Below are 14290 nucleotides of genomic sequence, written 5' to 3'. Positions count from 1 at the left end.
GTCTTCCAGCTTGAGCTGAGAGTCACCCACTTTGTTCGGGGACATGCCAGCAGATTCCCATGCCCCCGATCACCACCCACCTGCTGATGACTCGGGAGCATCAGGGGCACAGAGTGCCCTCCCAGTTCCGGCTCCTCAAGTCTCCAGGAGGCTACCTTGCTGAAGGCACTTCAAGTGCACTGAGTCCCAAAGGGAATCGATTCCAAGTGCCCTGAGCATGCGGCCAGTAGCCTTTGTGGAATTTCTCACGTCCTCCTTCTAATGCGGCACCACCCCCCTGGTCTGCTCCTGCACGGCCTTGGAGTCTTCCCTGACACCTGCTGTACTCCACCCTGACCCCTTCTGTTCCCCAGATGCTCTAGGCTCTCTCCCCACCGATCTCCTTGGCGCTTGTCACTGGCCTCAGGTATCCGTGCGTCTCTCCCTCTGATTCTCCGTGCCACATCCCGAGTGGTCTTCTAATTTTTTTTTTTAATTTTCATTTACTGGGGCGCCTGGGTGGCTCAGTCGGTTAAGCGTCCGACTTCAGCCAGGTCACGATCTCGCGGTCCGGGAGTTCGAGCCCCGCGTCGGGCTCTGGGCTGATGGCTCAGAGCCTGGAGCCTGCTTCCGATTCTGTGTTTCCCTCTCTCTCTGCCCCTCCCCCATTCATGCTGTGTCTCTCTCTGTCTGAAAAATAAATAAACATTAAAAAAAATTAAAAAATAAATAAATTTTCATTTACTTATTTTGAGAGACAGAGCACACTTGAGAGGGGAGGGACAGAGAGAGGCGGGGGGCGGGGGGAAGAGAGAATTCCAAGCAGGCCGCACGCTGTCAGCACAGAGCCTGATGCAGGCTGGAGAACCCACGAACTGCGAGATCACGACCTGAGCCGAAACCTGAGTCAGACACTTGACCAACTGAGCCACCCAGGCACCCCCTGGGTGATCTTTCAAATGCATAATTTTTCATACACACACACAGACAGACACACACACACACACACACGCACACACACACTTCCCCATCCTATCTAAAATTTCCCATCTCATCCCATTAGGACATGATCTCAGTTCTCCCAGTGCATTCAACAGACATGGGACTAGGGTGTCTGTCCCCTGGGCCCCATCCCCCTTCATCTCCTCCCCGGGCCTGGCTTCTTATCAATTGCTCAAACATGGGGTCACCCTCTTCCAGGCCGGTGCCTGGCACATGGGGTTTCCTCTGCCCAGAGCCTTTGCCTTCCCCCGGCCTTCCTCATCTTCCTCCTCCAGCCCAGCTATCCTTCAAGTGTTAGCAATGCCGTGAATTCAGAGGCAGCCCTCCAGTGAAGCAGGGCTCCCTAATCTGGATACTTGTCACCCTGGGTACTGCCTCCCTTGCTAGACCGTGTACCCCACTGAAATCAGGGGCACACAGCAGGTCCTCAGTAAACGTCAGGCGAATGAATGACCAGAGCTATGATCAACAGGGTCCAGTATCCAGCAAGAAACTACCAGCGAGACTCCACAGTCCCAAACAGAAAACCAGAAGAATCGCGCACCCCGATTTGCTCACCTGGCGCTCACAAAGCTGCTGAGAACGCCTGCTCTGGGGACATAATAGCTCAGATTACTCTTCCAGCTGGGAATAGTCTCAGCATTTCTTCAAATGCATTTTGTGTTCTGGGTTTGGTGAAGACATTAGCACAGTCCTCACCATGACTTTCCTGGATCACGCTTCCTCCGCTTGTTAGGACAAATGCGTTTGTTTCTGAGGTCTTGGGCCAGGCAGGAGAGCATGTGCCAATGGAGGAGGACCCAGTCCCGGACATCTGGGAAGTGACGCCCGCAGCCTGCGTTTCCAGTGACAATGTAGGAGGGCTGGGGGCCGCTGTCCCTGACTCTCCCTTCCCCTATATCAGCTTCCCAAGGACAGTGCTGACATTGTGGGGTCTAGAAACCCCCAGGAAGTCAGAGGGGGAGGGGGCCTTCAAGGGCTGCTCTTCAGACAGTCTGAATTGGGCTTTGCCTGGTGCGAGGCGCTGTGCCTGGTTCCCCCGGGGCCGGGGGGCCCCAAGACAGGCATGTTCCTGGCCCTCAGGTCACACAGGGTCAGCAGCGCACGCAGGGGCAGTGAGCCGGCTGGTCTCTGGCAGGCTGCACCAACCCCTTCCTTCCCTGAGGAGGAACCTGAAACTCCAGGGGAATGTTTGCTTTGGTGCAAGAAGCAAACGTAAGATAAAGTCGGGACTTAGATCCCGATGCATACTCAGAACTCTCTGTCCTAACGCTCAGTCCAACTCAACAAACACTTGTTGGAATGATGTGCGAGGCACTGTGTTATTTTCATTAAAAAAAAAAAATTGAAGTGCTCTCTTTAAGGAACTTTCTGTGCTCGAAAGCTCTCCTGACTCCCTCGCTCCTACTGCGTCAAGTCTAAACATCTTCCTGGCTTTTGAGATCCTCTAAGAATGGCCTTGGCCCGTCCAAGCCGTCTGGGCTCCCTACACTCTCCTACACTGACCCTTGCCCAGCCATCAAGGCCAAGTTCATCCCCCTGCAGTCTGGCTGGCTGTGGCCGACCGGGGGTTCTCCTGGTTTCATCCTGCCCACACATGAGCTGTGCGGTGCCCCCATGACACTGGAGAGGGGCTCCCCCCCGGCCACACATAGAGTCCAGTAGGAAGACAGAGGTGGGCAGATGTCCAACCCTGTGCACCTGCCCCTGCTGCCCTGACCTGTTTTCCACCTCCAGTGTCCTGCCCCTGTGAACCACAGAACCAGCCCAGCAAGCATCTAACTGTTCCCTCGATCCCTAACAGGTTCTCACTTGCTTGTTGGATTTCTTCCAGTACCCCCCCCTCAAAGCTCTCGGGGCTCACAGCGGGCCCTCACCCGGTCTTGTTGATGGCCGTCGGTAAGAGGCGGCAGGTGAGGGGGCCAAGCGCTCAGGTGATAGAGCCAGAGGGCCCTGGACAAGCTCCTGAATGTGACTTGATCTTCCCTGTCTGGGAGGTGGAAATGATAACCATACTCATGTCTTTAGGTTGTTAGGATGCTTGAATTAGTTCAGGACTGGAAAGGCAACGGAACAGCGCCTGGCAGAAAGCACTGTAGAACTTGTTTGGCTTTGCTTGAATAAACCAGATTCAGGCGCCAGCATTGTCTCAGGTCTTTGCAGACCTTGGCCTTGGCTTGGCTTTTGCAGCAGAAATGGCCCTTGTGGGGGGGCGGCCGCCGAGACAGGACTCTGTGCTCGTTCTTTTGGTTGGAGGGTGGCAGTGCCTCTCGGGAGGCATCCGTGTGCCCCAGGGATGACGAGATGACGGTAATGGTCCTGGGCGTGGCCTTCTGTCTGATCCCCTGGCCAAAGCACACTTCCTCTGTCCCCACAGCCTGCAGGGGGCCCACGGGCCGCCCTGCCCACTCCTCCTCTGAGCCTGCACACCACCTGCCCCATTGCCCTTGCCGCACTGCTTTGCCGGAGAGAGGACAATCTCTGTGGCCTGTGCCCCCGAGGGTCGGTCCCCACCCGCAAGATCCAGGCTGGGGAAACACCCCAACCCCGGCCCGGCACCAACCACCTCAATTCCCTTCCGACTGCTCAGCTCACCAGGAACCAGGGCCCCCTTGAAGTGCTGATGGGGTTTTTTTTTCCTTTTCTTGCTGAGAACGTGAGTTTGTCTAGTCAGCCGCGGGGCGGGTGTGAGCTTCTGTTTCCATTCTTCCTCCGTCCCCTTTCAAAAGTGCCTCTGGGGCGCCTGGGGGCTCAGTTGGTCAAGCGTCTGACTCTTGACTTCCGGCTCGGGTCACGATCTCGCGGTTCGTGAGTTTGAGCCCCGTGTCGGGCTCTGTGCTGACAGCTCAGAGCCGGCTTAGGACTCTCTCTCTCCCTCTGCCCCACCCCCCTGTCTCTCAAAATAAATAGAAATAAACTTAAAAATAAAATAAAATATGAAAAGCGCTTCTGGCATCGAGGGCTCTCGGAAGACTGTTTTCACTCTGGGCTACCATGGAAGATGCTGTGTACGTTGATCACAGGAGATAATGTGCATAGACTCAGTAAGTGCCAGGGGCCATTGCAACTGCTGTGGTCCAGGGGCAGCTCTGTGCCAGCTACTGGCCAGATGCAGAGCCAGTCATGACGATAACACAGCCCTGCCTTGAAGAAGCTCCATCCAGGGAAAGAAACGGGGCATTAACCCTTGCGAGCCCCTGCTGGGTGCCAGGCGTCTGCCCTCCACCCACTGTACCCTATCATCTGCCCATATGTCCTAGTGTCGTTTGAGAGATGGGCAGCCTGTGAGTGGAGGCAGAAGGAGGGAACTGCCCAGAGCCCCTGGGTCCCACAGAGCTGCTCTCAGACCCCATTCTGCTCAGACACAAAGTCCGAGCCGTACAGGACACTGGGCTCAGGCTCGACTCAAACTAGCCTGTCTCTTTCCAGACTTGCGTGCTGAACTGCAGTTTCCAACTATTTAAAATGGAAAAGGGGAGGGGCGCCTGGGTGGCTCAGTCGGGTAAGCGTCTGCCCTCGGCTCAGGTCACAGTCTCACAGTTTGTGAGTTCGAGCCCCGCGTCGGGCTCTGTGCTGACGGCTCAGAGCCCGGAGCCTGCTTCAGAGTCTGCGTCTCCCTCTCTCTGCCCCTCCTCTGCTCGCTCTCTGTCTCTTTTTCAAAAATAAATAAACATTAAGATTTTTTTTTTAAGTTAAAAAAAATAACATGCAAAAGAGGAAAGACGAACAGGTGAAGCACAGGGAGGCCTCAGGGGCAGTGAAACTATTCTGTAAGACACACAATGGTGGACACGTGTCATTATACGTTTATCAAAACCGTAGAATGTACAATACAAAGAGCGACCCCTCCTGCAAACTGTGGGCTTTAGTCAATCATAAACTATCAGTGTCTCCTCATCAGTGGTAACAAGCGTGCCACACCCACGCGCAAGGTTAACAATAGGGGAAACTGAGGCAGGGGGAGAAGGAGTATATGGGAACTGTCTACACTTTCTGCTCAATTATTCTGTAAACTTAAAACCACTCTTAATGGTAAAATCTATTATACCTCTTTTATTTTTTTTTAATGTTTATTTATTTTTGAGCGAGCGAGAGAGAGAGGGAGAGAGAGAGCACAAGCAGGGGAGGTGCACAGAGAGAGGGGGACAGAGGATCCGAAGGGGCTCTGCACTGACAGTCGCAAGACTAATGCGGGGCTCGAACTCACGAACAGTGAGATCACAACCTGAGCCAACGTCGGACGCTTAACTGACTGAGCCACCCAGGCGCCTGTCTATTATATATTTATTCAATGTAAATGGTAAAGGGGATGGTGTGTTGGGTGTCACAAACTTACTGGGGGGTTCGTGGAATCGCACACCAGTCCCTCCCCCTTCCTGAGCATCCCCTGGGGCTGCGGGCACCTGCGTCCTCTGCAGAGCTTTGTCAGGGGACACATTGCGGCGGGCGGGCGGGCTGACTGTGGTCAGAGAGGCTGTTGTTTGCATCCTAGCGCCTCTGTGTCTCAGTGTCTCTCCGGATGCATCGCTCCCCTGTCCTGGCGGAACTGCAGGGCGGCTCAACGGAAGAGAGGCAAAAGCCCGGGAATGTGGGGGGAGCTGGGGAGTCTGGTCAATAGAGCAAAGAAGAACCATCTGTGGCTAAAAGGATGTAAAAGACCAATCTTACTCTGTACACGGAAGAACAGGGAACCCAAAGGGCACTTGTAAACATCCGTGGGAGCAAGCCACGATAGATTTCTCCTTGCTGTTTGAGCAACAGGATGCAGAGCCCGGAACGCACTCCTAATTGTGGGCCATGGGGTTCCTCGACCTCTCTGAGCCTCATGGTTCATCTGCGCAACGGCCCTTTGGTACTGGCCTCACAGAGCTGCCTTAAGAATGAAATGAGGTTGGGGCACCTGGGTGGCACAGTCGGTTAAGCGTCCGATTTCAGCCAGGTCACGATCTCGCGGTCCGTGAGTTCGAGCCCCGCGTCGGGCTCTGGGCTGATGGCTCGGAGCCTGGAGCCTGTTTCCGATTCTGTGTCTCCCTCTCTCTCTGCCCCTCCCCCGTTCATGCTCTGTCTCCCCCTGTCCCAAAAAAAAAAAACCGTTAAAAAAAAAAATAAAAAAAAAAAAAAAAAAGAATGAAATGAGGTAATCCAGGAGAAATGTCTGGTGGAGACCGGCACTCTCAACTGTAACTTTCCTTCTCCCTCGCAGTTTTGCTTTAAGCACAATGAACAGGCAGCATTCCAGATCAGGAAGGAGAAGGGTTGGGTGTTCTGGAAACTTCCTTTGCCTCCCCCGACACTGTCTCCACCGGCAGCAGAAATGAGTCTGCCTTCCCAGAAGCACACAAATCTTCAGTAAGATTACACTCCACGAAACCGTTGCCCCCCCACCCCCACCCCGCGACAGCGGAGGTATGGAAATTTACTCTTCCCTGTCTGGTAAGGCTCTGTGCCAAGGAGCCGGCCCCGTCTGTGGAAAGCTCCACCCGACCACGTTCAACAGGATGAGTTCTGAATTTCACCCGCCTCTTCAGAGCCGGGAGCTACTGACTTCGCAAATCATCATCAGTCTCGTGTTTGACAAGAGGAAAGAAAATCCAGGCAAAGTTGTCAGCGCTCTAGCAGTCGACCCCGTTCCCTCCGAAGGAAAATCTGAAATCTGTTTGTCATCCGTGTTTCCCTCGTTGGCATCTGGTGGTATTTCGCCTTGACTCGGCGCCCATTTTGGGTTTGCCGTGCAGGCCTAGAATCTTCTCACGGCGCTTGAGGCTTCGCGCCATGTGGTCTACACAGCCCTCGTTCCCCAGCACTGCCGAGTTCCTGCCCGTGCTGGATACCTACCCACTCACCACATCCTAGGTGAGTTCATCAATCTCGCCATGCTACCTTCTACCTGCCCGTCCTTACTTAGCAGGTCAGGCATTCAGGTCTTAAGTGAGATCCTTGGAGAACAGAGATGAAGTTCAGTGCCTACCTGGAGGACCTACTACCGTATCTGAAGCCCTTTCACATGTACGACCTCCCTGGAGCCTTACGTAACTTTGGAAGTTGGGTGAAATCGTTCCCATTTTATAGAGGAGAAAGCTGAGACTCAGAAGCGAAGGGTTTTATGAATGAGATTCAGACAATGAATGGCAGAGCTGGCCCTCAGCTCTTCAGATTCCCAGGCCAGCGTGTCCACCGCTGGCCATGGCTGTTTGACAAATACCCACCACTGGTGGGGGCTGGATGCGGAGGAAGAGGCAGATGATGAAAGTGTCCGGGCCTCACCTCTGCCCTGGGTGCTGGTGGGGGAAGTGGAGGGTGTAACCGGGGTGACAAACGGTTGTGTGACTGGATAGGGGACAGGATGACATTCCCAAGTGAGGCTGGCATTCAAGAGGAAACAGGAAGCATTACTGACACCCGCCCTCACGCAGAGTCAAATGGCTTCCCTGTGGGCCCAGGACCTATAATCCATTTCTATCCTTTTCTAGAGCCAAGTCAATCTCGGTGGTGAATCCTGGCTCTGTTGTTTCTTAACTATCGATATTAAACAAGGGTTTGACCTTCTGGGACCTCAACACACACCCACCCCCCCACCCACCCACACACACACACACACACCAGAAGATAAAGCACGTAATGGACTTGGAACAGCTTCAGCACAAAGTAAGTTCAGTCGGTGGCAACAGGGCATCAGCATCACTGGAGGGGTCTCATGGTGTGCTGGACATTCCACTGAGAGCTCACCAGGCTGGAGGAGGGCTGGGGACCAGGAAGGGACAGATGGGGCTCTGAGAAGAAGGGGTTGGACACACACATAGAGTTGGCCTCGGCTCAGGGGTCAGCAGCCACACCAGCGACTCACCAGAACTCAGGAAGCCGAAGACACCCACTCGGGAGCCGGCAGTGACGACGATGAGGTTGCCAATGGCGGCCAGGAAGGAGCCATCGATGGCCAGCTGCCCTTCACTCCCCCTGCCCTCCACGGTGTTGTGGAAAAGCACCAGCACGGACGCGTTGGGGGCCTGTGGGGAGCGGACAAATGTAAGGCGACACGTTGGCCCCTTCTCAGCTGGCAGAGCTTGGTGAGGGCACCTTTCCGAAGAAAGTGCCAGATTCTGAGCCTACACGTGACTCTTCCTGGCAACTCTGCCTCGTAAGCACACTGAGTCCCACGTTACGGGCTGAGCTGTGTCCCCCCAAAACTCACAGCTTGAATCCCTGACCCCCATGACCTCAGAATGTGACTATATTTGGAGAGGGTCCTATAAGGCAGTGATTAAGCTAGTGGGCCCTAAGCCAATATGACTGGTAGCCTCACAAGAAGGGGACGTTTAGGGGCGCCTGAGTGGCTCAGTCAGTTGAGCGTCCGACTTCGGCTCAGGTCATGGTCTCGCGGTTTGTGAGTTCGAGCCCCGCGTTGGGCTCTGTGCTAACAAACAGCTCAGAGCCTGGAGGCTGCTTCAGATTCTGTGCGTGTGTGTGTGTGTGTGTGTGTGTGTGTGTGTGTGTGTCTTGTCCTCCCCTCCTCATGCTCTGTCTCTCTCTGTCTCTCAAAAATAAATGTTAAAAAAAAAAAGAGGGGACATTTGGATGGAGACACACAGAAGAGATGCCATGTGGAGACACAGGGAGGAGATGACCATCCACTGGCTGAGGAGAGCAGCCTCAGAAGCCAGCAACCCTGCCGGCCCCTTGGTCTTGGATCCCCGGCCTTCAGAATCGTGAGAAAATAGATCTCTCTTTACGTCTCCTGGCCAGTGCTGTCTTACAGCACCACCAGTGCACTAATCGGCCTGATGCCACCCGATAAGCTGTTTTGAAACGTGAGCAGGTGGTGGAAATGGCAGCCCACGGCAGACCGGGAGCCCATCGGCTGGAGCTATGCAGTCCTCCAGCCCCTCGGTTCTCGCCCCTAGTTCATTCCGGAAGGCCCTCTGGGTCCTCCCCGGTGAGCCTCTTTAGTTTGGCCAGCGTGTCCCTGAATCCCACCCTGGGGGTACACAGCCACCTTCTACCATGCGCCGAGAGCAAGGCACTGGGCTCAGCACCTACACGTGTTCCTTATTCAGTCCTCAAGCTCCAGGAGCATGCGGATCGTTACCGTGCCCACTTTACAGATGAGAAGGCAGAGGCCTGGCGATCTTACATAGCTCGTCTGAGATCACACAGTGACGGAGGGAGTGGCAAGGCAGGACTTAAACCCAAGCTGGCCCTTCTGTTAGAATATAATGCTCCCTCTGGGGGACCCGAACTTGACTCCGGGCCGCGGTGTGTGCAGGACCCCAGGTGCGTCTTGCTCACTCAGTCCTCCCTGTGCTGTGACGGCTCCAGCCACGTGCCACGGGCTCTGACACGCGTGCGTTCCCCACCAACAGCGAACACTGGTTGAGGACCCGCCCCGATGGATGGCACGCTAAGTGTGGTCACCTCGGGCGCCCCCTCACAGCTTCCGCCCCACAAGGCCGATGCTCTAATGACCCTAAGCACCTCGACTCCACGGGTGCGAACGCTGAGGCTCAGAGCGGGCGAAGTCACTGTTTAAAACACGTACGGGGAGGAGGCGGCTGACCCAGAATTGCAGCCTCAGCCCCCTCCCAGCACACTCCCCTGTGACATTGTCCCATTCGTGGTCACCTCATGTCCCCCATCAGCCATCTCCTGACTCCTGAGACTCCATGCAATGTTTTATTTAATTCTTGCGAGGACGTTATGAACCAGATGTTGTTTCTCTGCCACTTTCAGAACCGGTAACTGGAGCACACAGAACGTGATTGCCTTCTCTAGGCCAGTGGGTCAGTGGAAGTCCGGCTGGGCGCCGGACCTTACTCCGGCATCCCAGGTATGGGGTGACCAGCACCAGGCAGAGGGGACCTGCTGTCTCCCTTATCCTAGGCTCTGTGTTCTTAGTGGTGCAGCCCACGGGAGCTTTGACGTCTGAGAGGCCTCATGACCAAGCTTACTCAGACCATCTTGCTGACGTCAAACGTCCAAAGGGCAGTGGAATCTCACTGCTAGCGGGCTAGGGGACCAGGACGCTGTAGCGTGGTCACCGGCACCATGGCGTCTATCGACACCGGGCTGGCGTCACCAGAAACTCATGTTTCCTAAACCTTATCAGTTCCTTTTTCTCTCGTGCACTCTGACCCTTCCCCGCAAAACAGGGAACTCAAACATTCAACACCAGGGTCATGGCTGCTTCTCAGGCAGATTCAGGCTTCAAATCGGGAAAGAACCAGAGTCAGGGTCGCAGCGCCAAGCCTTTCCCTCCAGGACTGCCCCGAACAACACTCTGGTGGGGGGGGGGGGATTCCCTAGGGGTCCCTCCTAGGGTCTTCCAAGGACAGTGCTGTTCATTTCCTCACGCGTGGGTGAACGGGAGTCAGGCTCCGCCCTTTCCCCCCGCTCCTGCTCGGGCTCTCTCCCACTCTCAGAGCCCCGCATCACTGACCCTCACCCACCGCCTGCCTCACGCCTCCCCACCCACCCCTGTTCAAGCGGCACCTGCTGAACACCGCCCAACACACCTCCTGTCACTGTGTCCTCTCAACACAGGAGTCGATCGACACTTGCTTCTCTGTTTCTGCCCTTCCCACTAAGATGCAACTCCCTCTGTTTTAAGCACCGCTCCGTCCCACCCAGAGCAGTGCACCCCAACACAAGCCCTTTGTGAGTATTTCTCGGAGAACCGAAGCAGGACAACTGTGCCTCATCTCCCGTGGCGGGGGGGGAGGGGAGGGGCGGGTGACCTGGGGATGTGGGGAGGATACAGTGAGGCCAGGTAGGAACCAGGAGAACCCCTGCTTATTCACAGAGCCAAGAACCAGACAGGACAGCCCTGGGGCGGGGGGGGGGGGGGGGCAGACCTGAGCAGGCCACGGAGGAGAGGCGTAAAGGGCCTGGCAACTCCGGGGACAGGGGGTTTCTAACGGGGCAGTTTTCAGGGCAGTCAAGGGCGTCAGAACTCACCGTATTTTGAGGGACAAACACGTTAAGATACAAGCAATCCTCGCTGACTCCGGGAGACGTGGGTGTCCTGGCGCCTGGCTGCCAGCAGCTGGCCCTGGGGATACGGACTCTGTGACTTCCAGGTAAACGGCCGAGGGCACAGGCCTCATCTTCCCTTCCCTTCCCACCCACTGTCGGCCAGAACCCACTGCCCCGGCCAAATGCCCGCTGGGCCACCGGCTCTGCCGCACTTGGGCGGCTTCGGGCGACGGGCAAAGGGAGTGGCAGCACGTGAGAGGAACAGCGGGACCCCCCCCCCCCACTCTCTCTGCCGCCGTGGGCTGTGGACCGGCCCGCCAGCCAGCCATGGGGGACAAGGGACAGGGCTGGGCCAGCTGCCTCAGGGCAGGGCTGCAGGAAGGGAGAGCGGAGAATTGTGCTCTTTCCCAGGTGAACACACGCTGGCTCGGAAGATGGCAAAATCTCCAGTGTGGCAACCGTTTAAAGCGGTGTGTGCGTGGGAGGCGGTAAGGGAAACCGACGCGGTGGATGAGGCAGGAAGTTAGGATTTGACCTTTTTTTTTTTTTTTTTTTCCTTTTTCTAAAAACTCCTTTGAAGGCTGTTCCTATTGGGAGGGAGAGCCCTTTTTAAATGTTTTTCATTAGCTCATGTGCTTTTTTTCCCCCTCTCTGCTGTATTTCTCAGCCCCAGCGAGCCAGGTATGGCCAGGGCGTTGAGTTCCAACTATTTGCAGACGAGGGCCAGCGATGTGCGTATCACACACACCCGCAGGCACGGCCCATAGGAATCGTCCGTGAGGACCCTTCCGAAGCCTCTCTTTCCTGGAGGCAAAGTCCAGGAATGTGCGTGAAGAAGGGGGGTGCCCGTTGCCTGGGTCCCCGAATCACCACATGGGGCAGAACACGACGGCCGCTCCGTCACCGAATTCACTTTACGGGGGCAAGATAATGCTATCCAGAGGGTTTATCTGTTAGCGCACCTAAGGCTGCCTTAACACACTTCCCCGCCCCCATTCACTACTCAAACCGGAACGCACGGCTCTGTTACCGAGTCTCGCTCTGGAGGACCCGGACGGGAGAGGAGTTCTCTGCGCATTCACCAAAATGTATTCCACCAGATTCTCACCGTGGCTGGGTGGCATCCCAGGACCCAGTCCAGTTCAAGGGCTCCGGTGCCCGGAAGCGGCTCTCGGCCAGGGGCGGGGAGGCATACGGAACTCCCAGGAACTGATCCACCTGCTTCCATGACGTGCCCACCTGGACGGCCCGGGACCTGCCCAGCAGCTGGCCGTGGGGGGTGATGGTCACAGAAGGTGCAGGTGTCCCAGAGCTGAGCAGAGGGTTGCCTGTCGGGAGGACAGATGGGGGGCGGGGAGGGAAGGAGACGACAGTGGGTGCTGCATTCAGACAAAACACTGCTTTCGCACTGTAAAAATGCGGGTAGTTCACTCAGACCCCAACAGCCTGAGTCCAGTCAGGTTACTTTCCAATGTGAAAAAAAAAAAATTAATAGCAAGTACAGCTGATGTTCATGAGACACTGAATGTCTGCAGCTCACAGCACCAATCCCCTCTCTACGTGCGCTGCCTGGCTGATTCTCCCCACCGGAGGCCAGGCAGAGCTTAACCCCGGATCCGAGCCCTTCCCCGGCTTGCTGGGGCCAGACGTGAGCTATCGTTCAGGATGACTTGGATTTTTAAAAAGAACAGAGGGATACAGAACGTGCAAGGTCTGGAGTCAGGCCCCACCATCGAACCCATCAATTATTTCCGGGGCGAAATGTGTGGCTTACTCATACGAACAGGGATGAACAGAGCATCTGATTTCTTCAGTTACTCTCGGGCAGATGTGGCCACCAGAGAAGTTTGCTACAAATTCACACAGCCACAGAAAAATTGTTTTCTAAGTTTTAGAACTTCGGGATTGCAGAAATGATGCTGAGGCACCGTGGGTCCTTATTTGCATTTCACTCCTAAGAAAACAGATTTAGGGGCCAAGGGCGGGTAGCTGCCAGGACATCAAGGTGTGGGATTCAAAGCGTTTCTGGCCCCCGACTGTGGCCGCTGCCGGTTCACATGGGTCCAGGGCCAGCTCAGGGGCCCCTCTCCAGGCCACTGCCCTGGCCTGCAACACCCTCTCTCCCTTCCTGCATTCCCCAGGTCCATCTGGCCCATCAGGTCAAAGTCAGCGCCACCTGCCAGCCTGCCCCACCTCCAGCACCTTCCACCCCCTCCTTGTAATGCTCACCCCCCTCTCTGCAGTCCTCGCTTATCCCCTCCACCACATTTTCTGGCATCCATTGATGGAGTCAGTCAATTTTTGTTGGGACCCTGGCTCAGGGCCAAATACCATCATCTGGGACTTGGAACAGGCCTGTGTCTGATTCCCCACAGGGCTTAGGGCCTTGCACAAAGGAAACGCTAAATGCTGGTGAAGAGATCTTCTATTTCTGTCACTGCGTGTGTGTGCGTGTGCGTGTGTGTGTGTGTGTGTGTGTGTGTGTGTGTGTGCACGCATGCGCGGGGCGGGGAGAGAGAAATTTCTTATTATTTCCAGCAGGTGTGTTTGCTTTGCTCAGCTCCACTGTTGGCTGATTGAGAAAAGTTTTGCTGCTTGCTCTGCGGATCAGTCTCTACATACTGTTCCCATGAGGACAGGAGAGGAAGCAGACAGACAGGACAGATGTTTACCCCTTCCTCACGAGCGGGGCGTAATGCAGAGGTTCAACTGGAGGTGACTTTGTCCCCAGGGGGCATTTGACAATATCCGGAGACATTTTTGGTTGTCCTAAGGGTCTATGAGAGATGCCAGCTGCTGACATCTAGTGAGTAGAGGTCAAGGACGCTGCTAAACATACTGCAATTTGTAGGACTGCCCCCACGGCCAAGAACAGTCTGGCCCCGGAAGTGCATGGTGCGAGGGTTGAGAAGCCCTGGGATGGCGTGTGTTCAGGACGTTCAGGCCACTGAGGAACATCGTGAGGAGGAGCCAGTGGATGGTCCAAGGAGGCAGGCAGACTTGGGCTTGATGTGATGCACCAGCTACTTGGGGAAAACTTCCTAATTCTTCTGACCCTCTATCTCCCCCTGCACAAGAGGAGTGGTAGCAGTCCCTACAATACATAGATGTTGGGAATAAATAACATGATGTCTGCGGTGCTCCAAGCCCAGTGCCTGCAAGTGGCAGGGGCTCCACAGGTGTGTGAATGAATGAATTGAAGGAAGAGAGGGAGGAATGAAGGGTAGGAGGGAGTGGGAGAGAGAAAAAAGAAAAAAGAGAGAGGAAGGGAGGGAGGGAGTGAGGGAGGGAAGGAAGGAGGAAGGAAGGAAGGAAGGAAGGAAGGAAGGAAGGAAGGAAGGAA

At 55.5% G+C, this 14290-nt stretch overlaps 1 protein-coding gene across 1 annotated transcript in view; it reads right to left on the bottom strand.

The window, feature by feature from the left end:
- TG (thyroglobulin) overlaps window positions 1–14290 on the bottom strand; it is a 244730-nt gene that overhangs the window by 98041 nt on the left and 132399 nt on the right. The window contains exons 38-40 of the mRNA XM_040494469.1: window positions 12056–12275; window positions 10930–11023; window positions 7826–7985 (exon numbers count right to left, since the gene is read on the bottom strand). Coding sequence (XP_040350403.1) covers window positions 7826–7985; window positions 10930–11023; window positions 12056–12275 — 474 coding nt within the window. The remainder of the gene's footprint in view (window positions 1–7825; window positions 7986–10929; window positions 11024–12055; window positions 12276–14290) is intronic.

The sequence above is a fragment of the Herpailurus yagouaroundi genome, unplaced genomic scaffold, assembly GCF_014898765.1.
Source record: "Herpailurus yagouaroundi ecotype Mexico unplaced genomic scaffold, PumYag 186, whole genome shotgun sequence".
Classification (NCBI taxonomy): Eukaryota; Metazoa; Chordata; class Mammalia; order Carnivora; family Felidae; genus Herpailurus; species Herpailurus yagouaroundi.
This window is presented reverse-complemented; position numbering and strand designations above follow the sequence as displayed.